Raw genomic sequence first — 25591 nt, forward strand, 5'->3', positions numbered from 1 at the left:
TAAATATTAAAAATGATCATTTCATTTATTAAGTTCAGTCCAAGTTGGTTTGGCATTTTCTGCAAGTAACCCCAAACATTCAGTGATGTTGAGGACTGGTGGTCAGTCCAGCACCAGCAGCCTCTATGTTTGTCTCTGTCCTTTTCTCGCTGAGATCTTCTTAACAACTACAAATCTTTTCAGGTTCATCGTTGGACGTCTTCTGTACTTATGCCAGTGGATTATCTTGTATGTGATGTCCTCACAAATATCTCCCTTTTAGATGCATGTAAGCAGGCTGTTATGACTGATCATAGGGTGACCTTTTGACCACAGTGTACTTTTTTCATAAAATTTGATACTTGGGCACTATTTTCAAAGTGAAACTGACCGTGTGGTTTATCCTGTTATGCTAAAGGTGGTGAATGTGTTTTCGAGTGCCTGCAGAGACGTGTTTGTGGTGAACTGAGTGCGTTTGCATGCATCTATAGTGCCTAGAGATGCAGCAGAGTGGTACATAAAGCCAGGAAACTCATATGTACACTTCAGCATAGACACACTGAGGCTGCAGAAGATCACACACAGGTAAGTGCTGAAAGACAAAATACTCAAAAATTTACAAAGTAGTTTGTTTCAAGAATATGTTTAAGTGTCAACAGGCAAAAGTGAGGTCTAATTAATTAATAGTATCCTTTCATAATTTTGAGAGTATTACAATACAGTAGTGACTGATGTTTCCTGTAATGACATAATGTAATCACATTACAGTTTCTGACTTAATAAAACTGTCATTACTAATGTTGCTCCTATGCATTTAAAAGAGCAATACTGTGGTGCATTTAGAACATAAACTTCCTCTGTATAGATTATGTGTGAAACTCTGATCGTGAAACATCGTGATTGTGAACGTGCTCAGTGAGCGCATTGAACTATGCTAATTGAGCATCATAAGTGGAGCAAAAAGCCACAAAATGATAACAAATGACAATATTTTAGTCTCAGAAGTTGCTTGCATTTGGTTTTCCTTCTTGATTTTCACAACAATTAGCAAAACAGGACTGACCACACCAACAGTTTTGCTTTGAAATCAGTGCCACTGCAGCTCAGCTTCACAAGTTCCCACTTTTCAATAATACTGCTGTTTCAAATGGCTTATGAATGAGAGTAGTCTCTTAATGTTGTCACAAACATCATGATCCAACACAATCACTAATAAGCAGTCATAACACATGAATATAAAGAGCAGCAGTGAGGCGGTTTAACCAATTACTATTAATATTCACCCTTTTTATCCCTGTGTTATAACTGCTTATTAATGACTTTTTGGGTTTACCCAAATTGATAACCATTAATAATCTCATTTTTAACCATTCATTAAGCCTAAGGGTAGTCTTGTTGTAAAGTTATACTAAAAGGTATAGTATTGTGAAAAAGTAACAGATCACCCTTGAGTTTGTGTAATTTCCAGTTGAAAAAGCTGTTTCAGTACAAGCTATTCATTTTTCAGGAGAATAGATATAAGATAATCCATGTGCATAGGGAAGGAAAAAGCTAATATGACATGAAATCTTAAGACAATAAATAGGCAGTAAAATGACCAAATAGGCTTTGAAATAATATAAAAATAAATAAGAAAATTAAGAAGACAAAGTAATCAACTAAAAACAATAATCTAGAAATAATACAGAAAGTAATGAGTAACCATTGAGAGCAGTAACTATTAATTTGCAATGGCTTACCTTCTAACTTTCCCAACACTGAATATGATTGAGTAAGTGTTGAGTACACTAATGGAACATAATGGATGCAGACTGCTCATCTCTTCTAAAGGAGTGTTGAGCAGGTTTTATGTTTTTTTTTTTGATGCACAGTGATTAAGCGAGTAAGGATAGATTTGGTGTGGTTTAAATTTCCAATGAAATGTTTCAGATTTAAAAAAAAAAAAACAAATAGATACATTTTAAAAATCAGAATTTAGTCAGAAAACATGAAAAAGTTAGCTGTAGGAAGTTTACTAGGTGTTTCTGAGCTCAGATAAGAGCAGGAAGAAAATGTCTTCAGGGCTGAAAAACGCAGCCAGTTATGTTGACTATATAACTAGTAAATTAAATAATTATGATAATAAGAACAATAGAATAGAATAGAATAGAATAGAATAGAATAGAATAGAATAGAATAATATGAGCTCAAAAGCTAAGAAAGTGATAATGAAAAGGTCTAAATGATAAGAGCGTGAAGAAAAATTAAGAGAAGCCTGCACACAGACCTGGTAGTAGCACCAAACTGTATTGGCTGAGAAATCTCTTCCTCCTAACCTCATACAATAAAGAACATTATCTGTATACTTTTTACAAATTACTGTACACTTTTGTTGTGAAATATGTTGTGTTATTGAAGACTTGGCTGATGGAGTTACAGAGTCTGGATCATCAGACCTTCAGATCTGACTGGAGATGGTGTTTAGATTATATAGCTACACAAATGCATTCATATTTTAATAATTTATCTCATGACATGATAAGAAAAACAATGCAACACAAAGGCGACATTAATCTGTCCACCTCCTACCACTCTGTCAAACCACTACACTCTTCCTCTGTGCAGAATGAGAGTTTTGCTTGCTGTCGCCACTCTTGTGGTCGTGGCTGGTGTTGCCAGTGTCTCCCTAAAGGATCTGGAGTTCGATGTCTGGAAACTGAAGTTTGGTGAGAAATCTGTTATTCATTTTTCACCATCAGGAAAAAACATAGAAACTACATATTCCTGAAAATGAAAATATTTTTTCAAATGTTTCAGTATTTATAACGTTCATTCTTTTCAGGAGACTCACTTTCAGTTTCTTTAAGAAATCTGCAGACACACCTCCAAAGTACAGGCTTTGAAGTTGATTTAGCAAAATGGACTGAACTTTGGAGGTTTGTAAAAATAATATAATAAATTGAATAATCTGTTATTAAATGTGATTATATATATATAATATATACACTGCTCAAAAAAAGAAAGGGAACACTTAAACAACACAATATAACTCCAGGTAAATCAAACTTCTGTGAAATCAAACTGTCCACTTAGGAAGCAACACTGATTGACAATCAATTTCACAGCTGTTGTGCAAATGGAATAGACAACAGGTGGAACTTATTGGTGATTAGCAAGACACACTCAATAAAGGAGTGGTTCTGCAGGTGGGGACCACAGACCACTTCTCAGTACCTTTCTGCTTTCTGGCTGATGTTTTGGTCACTTTTGAATGTTGGTGGTGCTTTCACACTCGTGGTAGCAGGAGACGGACTCTACAACCCACACAAGTGGCTCAGGTAGTGCAGCTCATCCAGGATGGCACATCAATGCAAGCTGTGGCAAGAAGGTTTGCTGTGTCTGTCAGCGTAGTGTCCAGAGGCTGGAGGCGCTACCAGGAGACAGGCCAGTACACCAGGAGACGTGGAGGAGGCCGTAGGAGGGCAACAACCCAGCAGCAGGACTGCTACCTCCGCCTTTGTGCAAGGAGGAACAGGAGGAGCACTGCCAGAGCCCTGCAAAATGACCTCCAGCAGGCCACAAATGTGCATGTGTCTGCACAAACGGTTAGAAACCGACTCCATGAGGATGGTATGAGGGCCCGACGTCCACAGATGGGGGTTGTGCTCACAGCCCAACACCGTGCAGGACGCTTGGCACTTGCCAGAGAACACCAGGATTGGCAAATTTGCCACTGGCGCCCTGTGCTCTTCATAGATGAAAGCACTGAGCACATGTGACAGACGTGACAGAGTCTGGAGACACCGTGGAGAACGATCTGCTGCATGCAACATCCTTCAGCATGACCAGTTTGGCAGTGGGTCAGTAATGGTGTGGGGTGGCATTTCTTTGGAGGGCCGCACAGCCTTCCATGTGCTCGCCAGAGGTAGCCTGACTGCCATTAGGTACCGAGATGAGATCTTCAGACCCCTTGTGAGACCATATGCTGGTGCGGTTGGCCCTGGGTTCCTCCTAATGCAGGACAATGCTAGACCTCATGTGGCTGGAGTGTGTCAGCAGTTCCTGCAAGATGAAGGCATTGAAGCTATGGACTGGCCCGCCCGTTCCCCAGACCTGAATCCGATTGAGCACATCTGAGACATCATGTCTCGCTCCATCCACCAACACCACGTTGCACCACAGACTGTCCAGGAGTTGGCAGATGCTTTAGTCCAGGTCTGGGAGGAGATCCCTCAGGAGACCATCCGCCACCTCATCAGGAGCATGCCCAGGCATTGTAGGGAGGTCATACAGGCACGTGGAGGCCACACACAACACTGAGCCTCATTTTGACTTGTTTTAATGACATTACATCAAAGTTGGATCAGCCTGTAGTTTTTTTTTTTTTTCACTTTAATTTTGTGTGTGACTCCAAATCCAGGCCTCCATTGGTTAATAAATTTGATTTCCATTGATGATTTTTTGTGTGATTTTGTTGTCAGCACATTCAACTTTGTACAGAACAAAGTATTCAATGAGAATATTTCATTCATTCAGATCTAGGATGAGTTATTTGAGTGTTCCCTTTATTTTTTGAGCAGTGTATATATATATATATATATATATATATATATATATATATATATATTTTATTTAGGCTTTATTGATAAAAAAAAATAATCATCACTTCAGTTTGTACTGTATTCAATTATTCAATCCATACTGAATGTCTGTCTGAGATATAAAGCCATGCATGTGTTTCTATATTAGGTAAAACCTACAGTTCAGAGGAAGAAGAGTCTCAGCGTAAGATGATTTGGCTGATTAATCGTAAGCTGGTCCTGGAGCACAACATGCTGGCTGACCAGGGTCTCAAAAGCTACAGACTCGGCATGAACCAGTTTGCAGACATGGTGAGATCTCACACAGACAAATCAAAACCATATATTTAATATTATTATTGAAATATTCATCCAACCTAATGAGAAGAACAGACTCAGTTTATATCATAATACCTACATTTAGAGCCAGTTATTCATTCAACCTAATGAGAAACCGTAGAACAGACTCAGTTGATAAGATAAGATAAGATAAGATAAGATAAGATAAGATAAGGCTTTATTGTCATTCACATCACATGTGGTACATGAGGTGGAACGAAACATTGTACTCACGTAACATAAACAATAAATAGAAGGTGCAAATATAGGGGTGGACAAATAACAGCAGCATGGACCACAGCAGTATGAGTACGAGGTAGGAGGTGTACATCTTAATACTGGTAATGTATAAAGTGACATGTGTGGATGATATAGTGGAGGCACTGAATCAGTACAGCAGCAATAAGTAAGTGGACATGAAGTGCCATTGCAGTGATTGTCTAATTGGAATTTAAGAGTCTTATAGCTTCAGGGAAGAAGCTGTTCCTCAGTCTGGTTGCTTTGCTCTTAATGCTCCGCAACCTCCTGCCTGAGGGGAGCGGAACAAAAAGTGTGTATGCTGGATGGGTGGGGTCCTTCATGATGCCAGTGGCCCTTTTCCTGCATCTGGAGGTGTAAATGTCCATGGTGGTGGGAAGGCTGACTTCAACAGTCCTCTGTGCAGCCTTCACCACCCTCTGCAGAGCTTTCCTTTCTGCCACAGAGCAGCTTCCGTGCCACGCGGTGATGCTGGAGCACAGAACGCTCTCCACCACACATCTGTAGAATGAGGTGAGGACTGAGCTTCCTGAGGAAGTAGAGGCGCTGATGTGCCTTCCTGATCAGGCTGGAAGTTTTATTACTCCAGGTAAGATTGTTACTTAGGTGTATGCCCAAGTACCTATAGCTGGAGATCACTTCCACTGCAGATCCGCCGACATGTAGGGGGAGGGGAGGGATGGTGTTGCCCCTTCTGAAATCCACAATCATTGTATCACAATACCCACATTAAAAGCCAGTTATTCATTCAACCTAATGAGAAACTGTAGAACAGAGTCGGTTCATATCACAATACCTACATTTAGAGCCAGTTATTCATTAAGCCTAATGAGAAACTGTAGAACAGACTCGGTTTATATCACAATACCTACATTTAGAGCCAGTTATTCATTCAACCTAATGAGAAACTGTAGAACAGACTCAGTTTATATCACAATACCTACATTTAAAGCCTCCCCCCATCTCTCTCTGACAGGACATCCAGCAGCTCAAGGGCTCCTTGGGAACCGTCAATGGGACCAAGACCCACAGCTCAGCTCCATTCCTCCAACAAGCAGAGGACGTTGGTCTCCCTGCCGCTGTTAACTGGACGAACGAGGGCTATGTGACCAGTGTAAAAAAACAAAGTATCTGTTTCTCTTCCTGGGCCTTCAGCGCGGTGAGTTACAGGCAGGGATTGTGAGTGAAGACAAAGGGGTCATAAAACTATGGAGCCCTGCTGATGATGTCACTTTATAATAAAAATGATAAGTGGACACAGCTTATTATAGCATGAGAACAGGATACTATTGCATGGCCAAGGCTTAATTGTCTTGTCTCATTATTCATCATAACTATGACATAACTATCTCGTTCCTGTGACTAAGTCATGGTCATGGCTTAACTGTCTTTTTCCCATACCTTACTAAGTTTAGGCTAGGACTTAAAAATCTCATTCCCTCATATTCATAAGTTGTGGCAATTATCTTGTACCCACATTTCGTTTCCTTGCCTAAGTCATGGTCACAACTTCATATCATCTTCCCATGCATTGTGGCTGTGACTAGTTATCTTGTTCACACGTCTTACTAAATTTTGGCTATGATTTAATCTCTTTGCCATGCTGTCTCTTTCTTTCAGGCGGGGGCGCTAGAGGGTCAGATGTTTCGAAAGACGGGAAAGTTGGTGTCTCTCAGCGCACAACAGCTGGTGGACTGCTCATGGATTCAAGGAAACAGTGGCTGTGCAGGTGGTGGTGTGGAGAGTGCCTTTCAATATGTTTTGGACAGTGGAGGTCTGCAGGAAGAGAACACCTATCCATACGCATCCAGAGTGAGCTCTGACTCATGATTAGCTGGTGGACTGCTCATGAGTGTCCATACACATGTCCATACACATCCGGGGTGAACTCAGACTCATGATTAGGGGAGGCCTGAATGGACAGTGGATCAATTTTACCATCAATTTGTGTCTTAAATTTGTGTCTATGGCTATAACCCTCTAAGACCAAACATATAATTGCTGAGATGTTTATGATCAATTAAATAAACTTTAAAATATCAACAAACTGCACATTAAACTACAGAAGCTGAGCTTTCAGCAAAAATCGCACAAGTAGTGAGAACATTGCAAAAAATGTTGACACTTGTGCATTAGTAAAAAGTCAAGAATCAGAATGTGGAAATAAATTGATTATGCTATAAAGTTTGCTATTCAGTTAAGTCAAAAATGCAAGAAATAATTTGGGTCAAAGACTTGGCCTCAAGCTGCACTTAAGTGGCTTGCGACTTAAACTCAAGACAAAACACTCAGTCAGGAATCAAAAACTAATTAAATGGTCAGGCAAAATGAAATGCTACATGCAGTACATGTGACATTTTAAGAAAAGAGGCAACTTGAAAGTGTTTCTAGCTTTAAAACATTTTAAATAGCAAGTATGCTGGCTAGGGCACTTGCGTTACAGCTGAAGCTGTCAGCTAATCTATCTGAAGGGTTAATCAGTTACAAACCACGTGAAATTTCAGATTTTATGCTAGCTAGCTAGCTAGCATTCGGGCTATCCAACTGTTTTAGGTTATTTTGTCTCTTTCCCTCACTCAGCTCCTGAACCTGACTGTTTTTTAGAAAGGGGTTTAATTTTGTTAAATTTTGAGTTTAATGTCTAAAACTGGACTAAAGATTTGAGACTTGCACTCATGTGAATCAACTTGTAAACACTACCAGCCATCAGCAACCTATTCTGATTGTTTCAATCTCTCTTCAGGAGGGGGTATGCAAGTTTAATCCACAGAAAGTGAGCGCCACCTGTGGCGGCTTTAAGACCCTGTCTGTTGGAGATGAGATTCTGTTGCAGAAAGCTGTGGTTGCGATTGGACCCATTTCCGCAGCCATAGACACCAGCCCAAAAAGCTTCCTGCTCTATCAGTCAGGTAACCAGAACAATAAAAAATGCCTTATCAGCACAGGCCAGGCCTGTAACATTACACCACGTTCCAAATTATTATGCAAATTGGATTGAAGTGTCATAAAGGTTCATTTTTTTGTTTCTCAATTAAACTCATGGATGGTATTGTGTCTCAGGGCTCTTTGGATCACTGAAATCAATCTCAGACACCTGTGATAATTAGTTTGCCAGGTGAGCCCAATTAAAGGAAAACTACTTAAGAAGGATGCTCCACATTATTAAGCAGGCCACAGGTTTCAAGCAACATGGGAAAGAAAAAGGATCTCTCTGCTGCCGAAAAGCATCAAATAGTGCAATGCCTTGGACAAGGTATGAAAACATTAGATATCTCACGAAACTTAAGCATGATCATCGCACTGTGAAGAGATTTGTGGCTGATTCAGAGCACAGATGGGTTTGTGCAGATAAAGGCAGAATGAGGAAGGTTTCTCCCAGGCAAGTTCATCAGATTAAGAGAGAAGCTGCTAAAATGCCATTACAAACCAGCAAACAGGTATTTGAAGCTGCTGGTGCCTCTGGAGTCCCGCAAACCTCAAGGTGTAGGATCCTTCAAAGGCTTGCTGTGGTGCCTAAACCTACTATTCGGCCACCCCTAACCAGTGCTCACAGGCAGAAACGGTTGCAGTGGGCCCAGGCATACATGAAGACTAATTTCCAAACAGTCTTGTTTACTGATGAGTGTCGTGCAACCCTGGATGGTCCAGATGGATGGAGTAGTGGATGGTTGGTGGATGGCCACCATGTCCCAACAAGGCTGCGATGTCAGCAAGGTAGCGGAGTCATGTTTTGGGCCGGAATCATGGGGAGAGAGCTAGTAGGCCCCTTTAGGGTCCCTGAAGGTGTGAAAATGACCTCTGCAAAGTATATAGAATTTCTGACTGACCACTTTCTTCCATGGTACAAAAAGAAGAACCGTGCCTTCCGGAGCAAATTCATCTCATGCTGCAAAGAATACCTCTGTGCCATTGGCTGCTATGGGCATAAAAGGAGAGAAACTCATGGTGTGGCCACCATATTCCCCTCACCTCAACCCTATAGAGAACCTTTGGAGTATCATCAAGCAAAAGATCTATGAGGGTGGGAGGCAGTTCACATCAAAACAGCAGCTCTGGGAGGCTATTCTGACATCATGCAAAGAAATTCAAGCAGAAACTCTCCAAAAACTCACATGTTCAATGGATCCAAGAATTGTGAAGGTGATATCAAAGAAAGGTTCTTATGTTAACATGTAACTTGGCCTGTTAGGATGTTTTTGATTGAAATAGCTTTTGATTTCAGTGAATGTGACCTCCTAGTGCTGCAAATTCAACAAATGACCATTTTCAGTTCTTTACAACCTATAAAATGTTTTGAAACTCTGCTGTGCATAATAATTTGGAACAGTGCATTTTGAGTTTTATTATTTATCATTGGGAGGTTTGTTCAATAAAATTCAATTTATACTCTAACAGGTGATGACTTTTATTATACTGACTCATTTGCATCGACCATTTAGGAAAATCAGGGAAAAATATAATTTGCATAATAATTTGGAACACGGTGTATGCAGCCTTTATTGAGGCACACATCCACCTGCAGGCGTACGTAGGTGGATTTGCTATGGGTTGAGCTAATGAATACAAGCCTCCCTGTGTTACCGCTGCTCGTTCAGGGTTTGGCTTGATGTCTAAGCTCAGTCTGTAACTGTCTGATTGCAGGTGTGTATGATGAGCCGGCCTGCAGCAGCACTAGGCTGACTCACGCTGTCCTGGTTGTTGGTTACGGCACTGACTGCAGTGGACGGAAGTACTGGCTGGTCAAGAACAGGTAAACAGACAAATGACCTTTAAAAGACAAGACCCAAATTCCTGCTATAAACATGGGACGAATACGTATGGCTGGGTATTCAAAAAGACAAAGATTCAAACTTTACAGAAAAGTGTGAGTCATGAGCATGTGATTATTTAAAGCGTATATTCCAACATATTCATTTTCATTCAATCATAAATGTGTCTGCAGTGTTTACTGTAGAAACTATAAAGATTTCCCTTTTTAAAAGTATCATTATTGAAATAAATACAGTATTGTATCACTCACTCATCCAAAGTGGTTAAAATTCCCACTCTATTTTGTAGTTGGGGTGTTCAATGGGGTGAAAGAGGCTACATCAGGATGTCCAGGAACAAGGATAACCAGTGTGGTATTGCCACATACGCCATGTACCCAGAAGTGTAAAGGTATATTGTCATTACTGTGGCTCCATCCTTATCCACAGAGTTGAGTTTGGTTCTAGTGTCAGGTGCAGTTTTTTTGTAATGAGCACTGGATACCCCAGTGGTCAGACGTTTTTAAGGTCACTGGAGTTCAACTAGTCTAGTGACCAAAAACATTGCCTATAACAAAAACATGTTTAGCATATTTATGTGTTATTGTTTTGCCCAGGAAACTGCTAAAAATGTTTTAGGAGGATCATATTAAATATAGCACACATTTTGTACTGTTTACAGAGGTCAGAATTCTCAAGCTAGAACACCAAAATTGGGAAAAGCCCACTAGCATTCATCAAACAAGTTTTTTTTCCCCCATAGGAAAAAAAGCAAAGTTGAGAAAATTAAAATCTATCTGCTGCAAATGAGTCAAAAAGGATGCCTCTCACTCTGCTGATGAGGCATTATATACATATTCACATAGTACACACACTAGTACAGGTATATACACACATATTAGCATCTGGGATACCATAGCGACAGACTAGCAATACCTTAGCAAGCATCAAAGCAATGGCCAAGCAACACCATAGTAACCTCCTGGGATAGTAGTTCAGTTCACAGTTCACAGTACTTTATTTGTCCCCAGAGGGCAATTCATTTGCAGCCTTCTCGTCCATACACACACAACTATACACATATACACATATACACACAAACACTATATACTATCATTTAAAAACAATATTATCCCGATTTAACAGCTTGATAGCAGAAGGAATAAAAGATTTGGAATAGCGATTTGTTCTACTGAAGGGCGTGATATAACGCCGACCTGACGGCATTACCGTAAATTCACTGGACAAAACATGATCACCCTGAGTGATGATTCCTTTTGCTTTCTGAGCTACTCGTTTCTCCCACAGGGAGACCAGGTCTCCCTGAACTCCAATTATCTTTGAACAAATTTTTACAATGCCTTTCATTGTAAAAATTTGTTCAAAGATAATTGGAGTTCAACAGAGAGACCTGGTCTCCCTGTGGGAGAAACGAGGGATAGTATAGTAATGGCTTAGCATCACCTTAGCAACCACTGGAGATTTCATAGCAGCAGCTTTGTCTCGCCAACTTAAAGCTCATCCGCAAGCTCTTCCCTTCTAGTTGTTATTGTTTTTTTATTTGTAAGCATCTTTTGATATTGTATATTTATTTAGATAAAGTACGTTGAACTGCATTTGATTTTCTAGCTGACCTCATTTACACAGGGGTCATGTTTATGTCTCACATGTGGATTGAACAGGGTAATTAGCCAGTAAGAGCTGCTAACTGATAATAACCCATTTGGTTATTAATTGGTTGCTAAAGTGTTGCTAGGCCGTTGCTTTGGTGGTTGCTAAGGTATTAATTAACGTATTAATAACGGGCTAGACCATGTCTGTGTATCTTCTGGAGCCTCCCACCTTACAAAGCATTTGATATTAATTATAACGTGCATTGATTAATTATGGTGTTTAATGATACATGTTCAAAAAGGATGGTTCTTTAGTGAAGGCAATGGTTCTCTTTAGAACCAGAATCAATCCATAATCTACATTGTCTAATATATTGTATCTTTAATTAGGTTAGAACATCAAGGACATCAGCACTAGTAAGTTCTATGAAATGTTTCTACAGATTGATGAACACCAGACCCCTGATGAACATTTCAGGGAGCAGATGTAGTCTGAGCAGCAACTACACCCCTAGTCTCACAGGGTCAGGTGTGATCTTGTAACGAGAACACACATGGAGGCACAACTTAAACTTAAACTGGTGTGAGATTGTAGTGAAATCAGCCGCTAATAAGGATAAGCCCCATCTCAACCTCGGGCCCAGATCGCTCCAGCCTGATATATTCTAAAACTAAAGTGTAGTCTAACTAATTTTCTGTTTACTTTTACCACATGACAAACGGGCACGTCCTTGCCCCGCATGCTGATCACCCCTAACTAGTAGCCTTAACTCAGATGTCGCAACCAAAATGTTAAGAACAGGCGTTTTGTCCTTTTGACAAACAAACCACCTGTCATGACATTTTATGTTTGTTTTACCATCTTGGCTGTAAGTATATCTGTCATGTATGTGCTGACAGTAAAGGCTGAAAATATAAATGCAAATGCAGACTTTGCTTTGCTTTAACCTTTAGCTCAGTTATAGCCGCTTTTCTAGCGCCTCAGGAAACTTCTCCATGTTTCTTGTAAAATGTTTCTCAGTTTTTGACTTTTTACGAGACTAAATTCGCTTCTCATCCTCCAGTTTCTCATTCGAATTGTCCTGTTCCACCTTAAGTGGTGCCTGAGATGCCAGATTGTCCTGCTGCCATTTAAGGTGGAACAGGAGAATTTGAACGAGAAGCAGGAGAAAGAGAAGCTGATTTCAGTTTTGTGAGTTGCTGCAGATTAAACATATCAGGAAACCAGAGTGATTTATAAATATAAATAAGTCCATCCATCTCCAAATTATTGATGTTCATCGAAACTTTTACTCTTTGCTGTTTTGTTCTCTGTGTTGCTGTGTGTCCAGCAGTTGGCGCATCAGTCTTCAACATTAAATATTAGTGAATTAGGAGTTATACTGTAACTCCAGTGTTTAAGACCATTTATTGCGAAAACTTTGTTAGAACTGTGTGTTATAGTGATTTTACAGTAAAGGAGAATTGTTATGTTATTTTACCTAGAAATCTAGTTCTGCCGTGGAGCGACAGCAGCTCTGCAGCAGTGGAGAGATTATTCAGGCCTGATTCTCACCCCAAACAGAGTCGCTGATGAGGGTTTTGAGGCTAAAGTGTTGCTGAAGTTTAATAAAGACTCTCAATGTTGTGTCTGTCTGTGTCTTGCTGAAATGTTTAAATTGGAGCAGTTTTATTTCAACAGTTGACAAAGCTTTGCAAAAAATGGTTATTTTTCTTGATTTTATCAAACCTGGAATGCTTGACTTTTGCTCTTTTTTGTTGGAGTTTATGCCTTTGGGTGTGTATGTTTTTTTTTTTTTTTGGTGATTTTTTTTTTCTGTATATTTGCAGCTTTTCAGTTGTTTCTTTCTGCCACATGATTAAATGCAGTCTTGTTCACACTGTCAGTCGGGCTTGTTTGGTGTGTCAGGTGGAGATTCACAAACGTTCTGATAATCACGTTTTGAAAGTAGCTAAAAAGTAGCCACCACTCTTTCTGGAAAAGTAGCTAGCTACAGATTTTTGGAAAGCACCTACAAAAGAGCTAACTACTAATTTTTCAATAGCTATCCCAACTCTAGTTACACTGCACCCATATCTATAGTTACACTACAACCATATCTGTAGTTAAACTGCACCAATATCTATGCTTATATGAAACCCATATCTATGGTTATACTGCACTATATAGAGTGTGTAAATATATATATATATATATATATATATATATATATATATATATATATATATATATATATATACACACAACCCCAATTCCAATGAAGTTGGACCTTTTCAACCTATATTCAATTGAATACACTACAAAGACAAGATATTTAATGTTCAAATGGATAAAATTTATTGGTTTTTGCAAATATTCACTCATTTTGAATTTGATGCCTGCAACACCTTCCTTGCGCTGAAAACAATCCGGACAGTCATTTTTCTCTTTGGCCCGGAGGACACGACGTCCATGATTTCCAAAAACAGTTTGAAATGTGGACTCGGTTGAATATAGGTTGAAAAGAATTTGCAAATCATCGTATTCTGTTTTCATTTATGTTTTACATAACGTCCCAACTTCATTGGAATTGGGGTTGTGTGTGTATATATTATATATATATATATATATATATATATATATATATATATACACATACACAAAGATGGCCTAGGCTATAAAAAGATTGCTAACAGCCTCAAACTGAGCACAGTGTCCAAGGTCATACAGTAGTTTTCCAGGACAGGTTCTACTCAAAACAGGCCTCGCCAGGGTCGACCAAAGAAGTTGAGTCCACATGTTCAGCATCATATTCAGAGGTTGGCTTCAAAAAATTTACACATGAGTGTTGCCAGCATTGCTACTAGAGATTGAAGAAGAGTGATGTTAGCCTGTGCCGCACAACGCATCAACTTGGTCTGCATGGCCGTTGTCACAAAAGGAAGCCTCTTCTGAAGTTCACGCACAAGAAAGACTGCAACCAGTTTGCTGAAGATAAGCAGTCCAAGAACATGGATTACTGAAACCACGGACTGTGGTCTGACGAGACCAGGGTAAACTTTTTTGGCTCAAATGGTGTTCTGTATGCGTGGCAGCGCCCTGGTGAGGAGTAACAAGACAACAGCCTCTTGCCTACAGTCAAGCATGGTGGTGGTAACATCATGGACTGGAGCTGCATGAGTGCTGCCAGCACTGGGGAGCTGCAGTTCATTGAGGGAAACATGAATTCCATTATGTACTGTGAAGGTGGAGGAGCGTAAGGTGTCTAACATTCACTAGCTCTATGATGTTATCATGTAGGAGAGGATTCCAGTAGCAACCTGTGCAGCTCTGGTGAAGTCCATGCCCAAGAGGGTTAAGGCAGTGTTCGATAATAATGGTGGTCACACAAAATATTGACACTGAGCAAAATTGGACTAGTTGACTGTGAGGTGTATTCACTTGTGTTCCCACCTGTTTAGATATCAATGGCTGTGTGTTGAGTTCTTTTCAGAGGACAATAAATGTGCACTGCTATTAAAGCTGTACACTGACTACTTTAAGTTACATCCAAGTTTCATTGCTATAGTGTCGTCCGATGAAAAGATATAATAAAATATTTTCAAAAATGTGAGGGATGTACTAACTTTTGGAAAATACTGTATATATCGCCAACAGAAGTTTTGCAACAGAGTGCGTATTTTAATAATTTGTGGTATTTTGCTTTATTTATGCTTATGAATATGTACATTACAGTATTTGACGTCAATTTAAAATAGGGAAAATGCACATATCAACTAATCAAAACAAAGTGAGTTTCCCCACACTGTGTGCTGAGAAGGATAAAAACAAACTCTTGAAGTTTATCAGAAGTTCCTTGTTTACTGGAAGCTTCCACTGTGTTAGTCATTGGTGGAGGAGCAGTAACTTCCCCCTCACTGTGTTCTCCTCTCAAGCTAAAATGATTACGTAAGTTCCTCACACAAACACGCATGGGTTGGACAAAGTGTGTAACTAGTGTTTTGTGATTTGTGCCTGTGCATGTGACAGGCGCCTGATTCCAGATGTAACACAGTCAGTATATAAATCAGAAAAGCGGTATCCATCTGCAAATAGAAAAACTCATACAGGTGGCTGCAAGACTTACAGAACATTACAAACAGGTATGTACCACATAGGTTTGTTTTTTATGTCAAGATGTGTGACCTTGCCTCATATTCATATGCTAGTATCTTTGAGTAATATATGATGTCCAATATATGATAAATATATCCGTTGTCGGAAGAAAACCTCGGATCTACAAAATGGTAACTTTACAGGAGAAGGAAAAAACATACTTTACTTTTAATGTAAGTCAACCGGAACTGGGCGTTTTTTCTAAGTAGTTTTAGGCTGTTTCTTTTGATCCATTCTTAAAGCTTACACACAATGAAAACCACAACAAACCCTTTCAAATTATGTCAAAAACTGAAAAACGTAATAATAATAATAACAATAAAAAATCTATAATAATAACTAATAAATAATAATATTTTCCATGAGTATTATTTATGTTGTCACAGTCAAAACACAACCTTGAATTTCAAAAACTTTGCAGTAAAAAACATTGAAATGCTCCAAAATTGCTTCAAATAATTCTCTACATATTAACTTACATTACATTTTATTTAAATTTTGGAAATACTTATTTTTCTTTGGACAGCAATAATATAAATTTGCTATGTATACATTATAAAACTATATATGGAATAATATATGCCATATTTATATGTAAGTGTGTATATACGTACTGACATGTCCCATATATGTAATTCCTATATGTAATAATAATAGAGGTAATGTCCCATATCTAATATATCATATACGTCAGAGACACTGGGGCTGAGCTGTTTTTGCTGTTGTCCATTTACTGAATTGTAAAGCGAGTAACAGTGTAACAGTGAGAGGAAGTGCTGCAGTTCATGAGAACAGTGAGCAGATCTTTTATCTCATTGACATCATCCTTGACATCATCATCCACCACACAGTTTTCTTCTCACTCTTCAGAATGAGGGTTTTACTCACTATTGCCGCTCTGGTGGTCGTGGCCAGAGCAGCCAGCATCTCTCTGGAGGATCTGGAGTTCCACACCTGGAAGCTGAAGTTCGGTGAGGATCCTTATTTTGCTATGAATAAATGATTTGATTAAAATGAAGCAAAATAACAGACGGAAGACCTGAAACAGTGACATTCCACTCAAATCACACCCACAGTCCAAATTCAGCCGCTGCCTTTTTCCAGTACCAGCTCTTTCAGTAAATGAGAAAGTAGATGTAAGGAGTACAAAAGGTTCTTCGTTTGCAGTTTCATTTTGAGTCAGAAGTTATTTTTAGCTTTTAAATTGCCTGGTTCTTTACTGTCTGGTTCTTTGTTATTTAGGTGATGCAGATTATAGAGAACAACATTTTTACCCAAATCGTATTCAGTAAAAAATGGATCTTGTTGTTGTTATTTTGTAAATTTAGTGGTTTTTCCTTCTTCAAGCTCAAGTTGAATCAGTCACAAGCATCCTCTGTCTGTCTAATTCTCACATGTGTTTCTTTAATAGATAAGATCTACCACTCTGTGAAAGAAGAGTCTCAGCGTAAGATGATCTGGCTGAACAATCGTAAGCAGGTCCTGCTGCACAACATGCTGGCAGACCAGGGCATCAAAACCTATAGACTCGGCATGACCTACTTTGCAGACATGGTGAGATCTCACACATGTGCATTACGTTTATAAAGATCCAGTTATTGTGTAACACTGCACCTATTTTGTATTTCACCATGATTATGTCTCAATTTTTAATTATTTGAGCACAGCAGCTGAACATTTCATGATGAACAGACCAGTTTAAATTGTCCAAATATACTTGAAACATTAAGCTACATTAAATATTAAGCACGTTTTGCCATTTCCTTAAAAAGGGGAAATGCCTGAAAAGGCTTCTTTGTGATAAAAGCAGTTTTTTCGAAATAATGCCCTCATTCTGCTAAGCACCAGCTGCTAATCGGTCAAACTTTATGCTGCAGCTACTCGTTTCTACTTATAAAAACAGAAAATTTACATATTAGATAACTTCTATAAGATAATAATAAACCTGCTGGCCAGATTGTGAAGATAAGAGTGACTGCAGAGCTACAGCAAATTCCAACTTTGATATAGTCCTTTGTTGTTTCACCTTAGTGAGCTTTTCAGCTGGCAGCTGTGAACAACTAACAAATAGTATCAGCCAGAAATGAACAGAACAAGTCAACAAACAAGATTAGCTGAGAAATGCTTTACAGACTGACTGGAACTAAAACACATCCAGCTTCATCTGGAAACGCTGAAAAAGTTAAGCTCAACCTGATAGTTTATAGCCCTACAGTTTTATGGCTTTATGTGTAATGCAAAAGTGAAATACTTTTTGTGGTGGAAGGAATTGATGATGATGTTAAAGAACATTGTACACACATTTGAACTGTTGTATAAAAGCAATAGAACACTTGTGGAGGTTTGTATGGTGAACAACATCAAAACTGGGAGTGAGGGGCAAGCAACCAAACCAGCACAGTCATGGTGAAGGGGCTCCAGGAGATAAGATGCATGAATATTAATTAATTGATTTGTATGGACTCAGGAAACAAAGGGGGCTATAGGGTGATGGGAAGAGTGGAAATTCTTGAAAATTATTAAAAAAAATGTTGTCTTCTTTCTTTTTCTGCTCAAATTAGGGCTGAACTATATATGCTGTATATATAGTTATAAATAACTGGATTAATGCCAAATATTGAATAAAACTAAATAAACCGTTTTTGATATTATTATTTAAAATCTTGCACCAATGTAATATTTTTGGCATAACGTCCAGCTCTAAAAGTAGTTGGTACAGGGACAACAATTGAGTAGTTAGGGTTAGGGTTCCAGTTTGGCATGATCAAGTTCCAGTTTGGCATGATGTATATTCATCCCGCTTATTTCAAAGAGCCATTGAGAGTTTGTTATCAGGTGCACTCCAACCCTGGAGTGTCTGCCTTGTCATGGAGTCCAGTTCCAACCACAATCTGCTACACCTGCTCCAGCTCACTAACTTAGCTTAGTTTGGATTTGAATTCTGTAGAGCCATAACTTTCCATTGAAATTATATAAAGACCTCATTAGTTGACTTTATGTCGTTACACGGACAGTTTGCCCAGACAAAAGTTGCATACTTATATTTTTTTGTTTGTTTTCTTTTTTACATAACTGATCTCTATTTTTCACCTTTATTGTTGCTTTTTGGAAGAAAAAAATGTTTAAACCTCTCATTGTCTGACCAACAGGACAACCAAGAATACAGACAGATACTTAAGGGCTGCCTGGGAACCTTCAACAGGACAAAGATCCACAGTGCCACTACGTTTCTCCAACAGGCAGGGGGTGCTGTTCTGCCTGACACTGTAGACTGGAGAGAAAAGGGCTACGTTACCGATGTAAAGGACCAGAAGTTCTGTGGATCCTGCTGGGCCTTCAGTGCGGTAAGAGAGTACCGGTTTTGACCATTGGCCTCGTGACATAGATACCAGTGTCTCTTTCTAATAAACATCATTAGTATTAAGTGAACAACAACACTGTCCCCAAAAGCTTCAAGTGGACTAATTATGAAAAGTTTTCTCAGTATGTAACATTGAGTTTTTACAGTGACTCTAACAGAAAAGATCATGTCTGCTCTGAATACCAAGAAAGATACTTTGATGAACATGAAAATTAATATGCACAGAGCTTTATGTTAACAAATCCTTTGCAGTGATTGCGTCATACTTCATTGAATGGTAGCAATGAAGGAAACCAAGGTGGGCCCAAATTTAGCATTGTACCTAGCTGAATGTATACAATGGTAAAACTGTCCATTAAACTGTCATCATCTCTCGCTTTCTCCATCTCTCAGACAGGGGCTCTAGAAGGTCAAATGTTCCAGAAGACGGGTAATCTGGTCTCCCTCAGTGAGCAGCAGCTGGTGGACTGCTCCTGGGCTTTTGGGAATGAGGGCTGCAATGGTGGCTGGATGGACCAGGCTTTTGAGTATGTTAAGGAGAATGGAGGACTGGACACGGAGGAGTCATACCCCTATGAGGGCATAGTAAGTGAACAATGATTAACTGTCACTTGACAAAGATAGTAATTTTATAATCACGTTTTTGTGAATGTTAAAACAGTGTATTACAGCTCGATGCTAATAACTATGGCTAATAACTATGGCTATTATATAATGTAAACAAAACAAGGCGTGATGATGGTGGAATGTGGCCTGATCCTCATGGTCCCCTCTCTCTTCCTCTCTCTCTGCAGGATAAGGAGTGCAGGTTTAATCCAGCCACTGTGGGAGCTACCTGCACTGCATATGTGGACATCAACAAAGGAGATGAGGAAGCCCTGCAGGAAGCCGTGGCCACTGTTGGACCTGTTTCTGTGGCCATAGATGCTGGAGAGTCCTCTTTCCAACTCTATGAGTCAGGTGACCCTCTTGTCTCACTAAATACCACTGCTACACGCATACAACATACATCTTTTTTTTTTTTGCTATTTCAGAATAATCATGAAGATTTGAAATATTAAATAACACATACAGAACTACACAATCGTCAAAATGTGCTGAAACAAATCTATATGTACATTAGCTTCATAAAGCACTAGCTTTATGCGCACTTGGCATTTTTTCAAGCGGCTTCATGACACTTTTCACTTTTAAATTTCCTGTTTCGATTTGTATTTAAAACAAGCTTTTAAAGACAAGAATTCAGATCAGATCGTATTTAAGAACAAACATTCATATATTCAATGATGTTCAAATGTTTGTCAGGTGTTTTGATAGGCATAAAGCAGGGGTTGCCTGATAGGCTGCTGACTCATGGTCTGCTTTCATTTAACATGTTCTTTCTTCCCTTGATTTACTAATTAATGGACTTGGTCTATGTTGATGTATGTTGGTTAGTTGTGATTGTGCCCAAGCAACCACTTAGCAACACCCTATTAATGACCTCAGATATTATTGCATCCACCTAGCAACACTCTAGTAACCACCTGAGATTCCAGTGCAACCACCTAGCAAAATCCTAGCAACCAACCAGCAACACCTTACTAATAACCTCAAATACCACATCAACTACCTAGCAACACCCTAGCAACCACCTATGATTCCAGAGCAACCACCTAGCAAAACCGTAGCAACCATCCAGCAACACCTTATTAACAACCTTAAATACCATATCAACTACCTAACAACACCCTAGCAACCACCTGGCAAAACCCTAGCAACCAACCAGCAGCACCTTATTAATGACCTCAAATACCATAACAACTACCTAGCAACAGCCTTGCAACCACTTGACATTCCAGATCAACCATCTAGCAATACCCTAGCATCCACCTAGGATATCATAGCAACCACCAAGTAATACCCTAGCAACTACCTATCTACAGCCTTTAAACAACCTCAGATACCATAGCAGCCACCTACCAACACCCTAGTAACCACCTGAGATTCCAGAGCAACAATCAAGCAATTCCTTAGCAACCACCTAGGATACTATATCAAACCACCAAGCAATACCTGAGCAACCACCTAGCAACACCGTCTTTAATAACCTCAGATGCCATAGCAACCACATATCAACAACCTTGCAACTACCTCATATACCATAGGAAGCATCTAGCATTACCCTAGCAACCACCCAGGATACCATAGCAACCACATAGCATCACCCTAGCATAGTTACCATACACACCTACTACCCTTGCAACCACCTAGAATGCTGTAGAAACAACCTAAAACATGTTTTGGCACCACCTTAGCAACCAACTGTGCAATCACCCTGCATTTTCTTCAGGGATTGCATGTTTCTAGTTGATGAACTGATTGGTTGTTCAACTGATTGATTGCAGGTGTGTATGATGAGCCTTCCTGCAGCAGCAGTGAACTGGATCATGGCGTCCTGGCTGTCGGTTATGGCACTGAGAGTGGACAGGACTACTGGTTGGTCAAGAACAGGTACATAAACCAACAAGTAGGCAATCAAAACTGATGATGTATAAAAAAGACAGATTCAGGTTAAAAGGAAAGCTTTGAAAATGCCATAAAAGTCATGCAAGATGTCCTCATGACAGATTATATCCAGTAATATAGCAGTGTCACGTTCCCTTTGCTGTTAAATGTCATTAAGCCATAATGTTTGATGTCATAATGACTTACTGGAGTAGGAAAAAAGCACATGTGACAAAAGTACTCAAAGTAAACTGCTTGCCTTGAATGGCAGGACAGGGTCTGTAGGGATGCTGTACACCTGAATTTCATCAGCAGGTGTGAATACAGCAAAAAACTTGATTTAACAGCTTAAAATGGTTTGTTTACATTATTTGTTTGTTTATTAGTGAAATCAAATAAAAATACATTCTTATAACTGAAATAAAAATAATCTGTGTTTTGGCTCATGAGGACAAAAACAGTATGGAAGTGATGTCATGTGTTGGTCATTTTTTACACCACAAAAAGTTAGATTTACCATACTATAACAAGCTATCAAGAAATAAACAAGTATACATGTAACTTTATTAATCTCTGATAACATTTGCTGTATGACTATAACCAATATGACATGGAAAGTGAACAAATGCAGTGTAAACCAGGTCAGTGGCCCAATGAGTGACTAATATAAGAATAACATTTGGTTTCACAGCTGGGGTATTGAGTGGGGTGATAAAGGCTACATCAAGATGTCCAGGAACAAGAATAATCAGTGTGGTATCGCTACAGCAGCCAGCTATCCACTGATCTAAAGGTGGGTTTAAAGCTAATATTTTACTGGTAGTTCTGGCTGGTCAGGGTCCAGACTTAATAGAGAATATTTAGTCTCACATCAAACACAAACTAGCTCGCCAATGTTTTTCAGCTATTTGAAGCCATCAATGCTGAGTGGATCACTTCTGACTCTTCTTTCTATAAAAGACCGTCTGTAAATTTACACACCAAACTTCAATATTTAAAGAAATCAAAGAAAAAAGCTCTATTTCTAATCTTATTTGTTAAATCTTGCTAATTTACTGAATAATTATTTGTTTTTAAGATCATTAAAAGCATAAAATTCTTCCATTTTGGGTTTGGCCCATTTGTTTCCACAGCCGTATGCATGTAATGGACACAACATTTTTGGGAAGCTCAGTTTTACAGTAATAAGTTGATATCTAGGCACACGCAGGCTTAGTCCAAGCAGCTTAGCAAAGACCAATGCAAAGACTATATATATATATATATATATATACTTTGTTTCTCTACAGATGGGCGTGAGCCAACACCTCCATGAAAAACTCATAGCTTTTGAGTTCATCTTCATCATCTGACAGTCTGAGAGTCTGAGATTTTCCTCAGGAATTACATGCTGATTATGTTTACAGTAACTATAAAATATGACCGCTGTAGCTGAAATGAATCTTTCACTACTTTATTACTACTGAGTAATAAGAAAACATGATGTGAGTGCAAAAAATGAATATAAGTGTGGAAATAAAATGAATGTTTACCAACAAAAAGTTGTTCTGCTGTGGATATTTCAGGAGCCCACAACCTACATTTGAGGTCCACTTGATGTTTGTGCGGTTTTATGCACAAAAACATCCATAATTCATATTTACATGAATATTATCCACCTATCTTTATTCCTTACACTAAAACAGGCTTTATAACTTTATATATCTGGACTGTATGGACTGAGAACCACAATCAGAATCTTTATCTACGTTTCATGTGTACAAGGAATTTCTCTTCATGCAGATGCCAAAATAAAATGAAATCCAATAAATTAAATACAGAAAAGGTTATACAATATACAGTGAGGTCCATAAGTATTTGGACAGTGATAGTTTTTTGTAATTTTACCTCTGTACACCAACACAGTGGGTTTGAAATGAAGCCATCAAGATGTGACTGAAGTGTTTCAACTTTAATTAAAAGGGTTTAACAAAAATATTGCATCAACTGTTTAGTTCCTCCATTTTTTTTACAGGCTCAAAAGCACGGTTGCAAAAGCTACTGAAAAATTTGTAGTTAACTACTGTGTTGCTACTTTTCCAGAAAGATTAGTGGCTAATTTTAAGCTACTTTTGGAAAAGTAGTGCACCACTTTTAAGCTTCTTTCGTTTGTGAATCTCCACTTGACACACCAAACAGACCCAACTGATAGTGTGAACAAGACACTGTATTTAATGATGTGAAAGAAAGAAACACACAATTGCTGCAAATATACAAAAAGATCACCAAAAAGTCTAACCAACAATCAAACTTACACCCCGAAGGTGTGATATCCAACAAAAATTTTGATATCCAACAAAAATACAAATCAAACAATTTTGGGCAAAGCTTTGTCAAGTGTTGAAATAAAACTGATCCAATTTAAACATTTCAGCAAGACCTGTACAGACACGACATTCAGAGTCTTTTGATAAACTTCAGCAACACTTTAGCCTCAAATCCTCATCAGTGACTCACACAGACACACAGTTCTAACACAGTTCTAGTTTTCACAGTAAATGGTCTTAAACACTGGAGTTAATGCATAACTGCTAAATCACTCTTTAACGCTGAAGACTGATACGCGCTCGTCACACAGCAATGCAGATAAGGAAACAGCAAAGAGACAGATTGAAGATGAATATCAAGAATTTGAGGATGAACAGACTTATTTGCAGTTATAATCACTCAGCTGGTTTCATCTGGTTTCCTGATACGTTTAATCTGCAATAACATCCGAAACTGAAGTTGTTTCTCATTCACCAGCTTCTCATTCGAATTCTCCCATTCCACCTTAAATAGCACTGCAGTGCAATCTGGCACCTCTGCCCCTTTTTACGGTGGAATGGGTCAATTTGAACAAGAAGCTGGAGAATTTCCAGCCTTGGAAAAAGTCTAACATTGAGAGACATTTTACATGAAACGAGCAGAAAGGTCTCTTGAGATGTGAGAAAAGCGGCTACAGCTGAGCTGAAGGTTAAAGCAAAGTAAAGTGAGTCTGAGTTTGCGTTTATATTTTTAGCCTGAACTATCAGCACATCCTGAGATATACTTACAGCCTAGATGGTAAAATGGACAGAAAATGTGGTTTGATTTCTGTTGAAAGGACAAAATGGCTCTTCTTCACATTCTGGTTGTGACCCCTGAGCTAAATCGACTAGTAAGGGGTGATCAGCATGTGACTGTTTGTGACTCGAAATGTCCGCAACTCAATCCAGATAGCCACCAGCCCAGTTAACGACCGTGTTCTGTGGTCCAGATTTTGCATGGATTGCCTGAAGCCTGTAGCGAAATGTATCAAAAAATTTTCACTATTGCTACACAGAAAACTGTAGGCGCTACAGCTACTAGCTGCATCTCATAAAACCGCTGCAGCTTCAGCTATTAGCGACTCACCCGGTTTCCCGAGAGTTTGGTGTAAAGAGTGGCTGTTCCTCGTTCCTCACACTGAAGACAGAAGAGGGGAAGAGTAAGATCTAAGGTAATGTGAGGAAGCGCGCAGAACCACACTAGAACAGAGACTTTACAGAAGATCAACTCATAAAACAAACATTTATTGTCATTGAAGCATCAGCACTGCTATGGAAAGTGACTTAGCAGCCAGAGAACATGGGACCCCGAATACCAGGGGGTATTTCACTCACTGATGCGGTGTTAATGTGTTAATTACACAGCATTTAATAATCAGAAAAGTCATGCACGCTGCTGCTTTACTGCTTTTGCACACAGCACTTTAAAGGAATGTGCTCTTTCACTGTTTAATATTGTTTTTTGTTGTTTTTGTCGCAAATGAAGAGAATACAGTTCATTCTGTTGCAGGTAGGCATAGCAACACACTACAATCTGTACAAATGCAATTAAACACAGTTGCTACCTTCATCACAAGAACATAAAGTGTGGGGTCAGAGGTCACTGTGTCACAAGGCTCATTTGACAGCCAAGCTCAAAGTCACTGAACAGTAATATATCTGGATCTTATCTCTGTTAATGGCCTCTGACCAAAACTGTACAGCCACCAGTATATGCAGAGTCACGCTGTCTACACTGGAGCTGAACCAGCAGGAGTCTGTACAGCTGTTACAATAGCACACAAC

The 25591-nt window shown here is 39.1% G+C and overlaps 2 protein-coding genes across 8 annotated transcripts; both read left to right on the forward strand.

The window, feature by feature from the left end:
* The first annotated feature begins 397 nt into the window (after positions 1-397).
* LOC108443084 (procathepsin L-like) lies at positions 398-13033 on the forward strand. Of its 6 annotated transcripts, XM_017723504.2 has the most exons (10): positions 398-564; positions 2584-2684; positions 4708-4850; positions 6112-6294; positions 6756-6947; positions 7879-8044; positions 9777-9885; positions 10194-10295; positions 11887-11913; positions 12982-13033. In XM_017723504.2, the coding sequence occupies exons 2-8, from the start codon at positions 2585-2587 to the stop codon at positions 10291-10293; spliced, it is 993 nt and encodes a 330-aa protein (XP_017578993.1). In that variant the 5' UTR covers positions 398-564; position 2584; the 3' UTR covers positions 10294-10295; positions 11887-11913; positions 12982-13033. The 6 variants fall into 6 exon arrangements, with proteins under 6 accessions (XP_017578993.1, XP_017578996.1, XP_017578992.1 ...); XM_017723507.2 differs by lacking the exon at positions 11887-11913 and having other exon boundaries at positions 12982-13032; XM_017723503.2 differs by lacking the exon at positions 12982-13033 and having other exon boundaries at positions 11887-12476.
* Positions 13034-15494: 2461 nt separating this feature from the next.
* LOC108443088 (procathepsin L-like) lies at positions 15495-23020 on the forward strand. Of its 2 annotated transcripts, none has more exons than XM_017723511.2 (9): positions 15495-15618; positions 16502-16602; positions 17043-17185; positions 18781-18975; positions 19386-19577; positions 19787-19952; positions 21380-21485; positions 22171-22272; positions 22769-23020. In XM_017723511.2, exons 2-8 carry the CDS (start codon positions 16503-16505, stop codon positions 22268-22270), a joined length of 1002 nt encoding a protein of 333 aa, XP_017579000.1. In that variant the 5' UTR covers positions 15495-15618; position 16502; the 3' UTR covers positions 22271-22272; positions 22769-23020. The 2 variants fall into 2 exon arrangements, with proteins under 2 accessions (XP_017579000.1, XP_017579001.1); XM_017723512.2 differs by having other exon boundaries at positions 15507-15618; positions 16483-16602.
* Positions 23021-25591: the final 2571 nt, after the last annotated feature.

The sequence above is a fragment of the Pygocentrus nattereri genome, chromosome 10 (assembly GCF_015220715.1).
Source record: "Pygocentrus nattereri isolate fPygNat1 chromosome 10, fPygNat1.pri, whole genome shotgun sequence".
NCBI classification, from domain to species: Eukaryota; Metazoa; Chordata; class Actinopteri; order Characiformes; family Serrasalmidae; genus Pygocentrus; species Pygocentrus nattereri.

Excerpts from the sequence above, each read along its gene's own strand:
- LOC108443088 (XM_017723511.2), top strand. The coding sequence starts at position 16,503 with ATGAGGGTTTTACTCACTATTGCCGCTCTGGTGGTCGTGGCCAGAGCA. Across the intron at positions 16,603-17,042 it reads CACCTGGAAGCTGAAGTTCG|ATAAGATCTACCACTCTGTG; the intron begins GTGAGGATCCTT and ends TTTCTTTAATAG. Across the intron at positions 19,953-21,379 it reads TTTCCAACTCTATGAGTCAG|GTGTGTATGATGAGCCTTCC; the intron begins GTGACCCTCTTG and ends GATTGATTGCAG.
- LOC108443084 (XM_017723504.2), top strand. The coding sequence starts at position 2,585 with ATGAGAGTTTTGCTTGCTGTCGCCACTCTTGTGGTCGTGGCTGGTGTT. Across the intron at positions 6,948-7,878 it reads CCTATCCATACGCATCCAGA|GAGGGGGTATGCAAGTTTAA; the intron begins GTGAGCTCTGAC and ends ATCTCTCTTCAG. Across the intron at positions 9,886-10,193 it reads TACTGGCTGGTCAAGAACAG|TTGGGGTGTTCAATGGGGTG; the intron begins GTAAACAGACAA and ends TCTATTTTGTAG.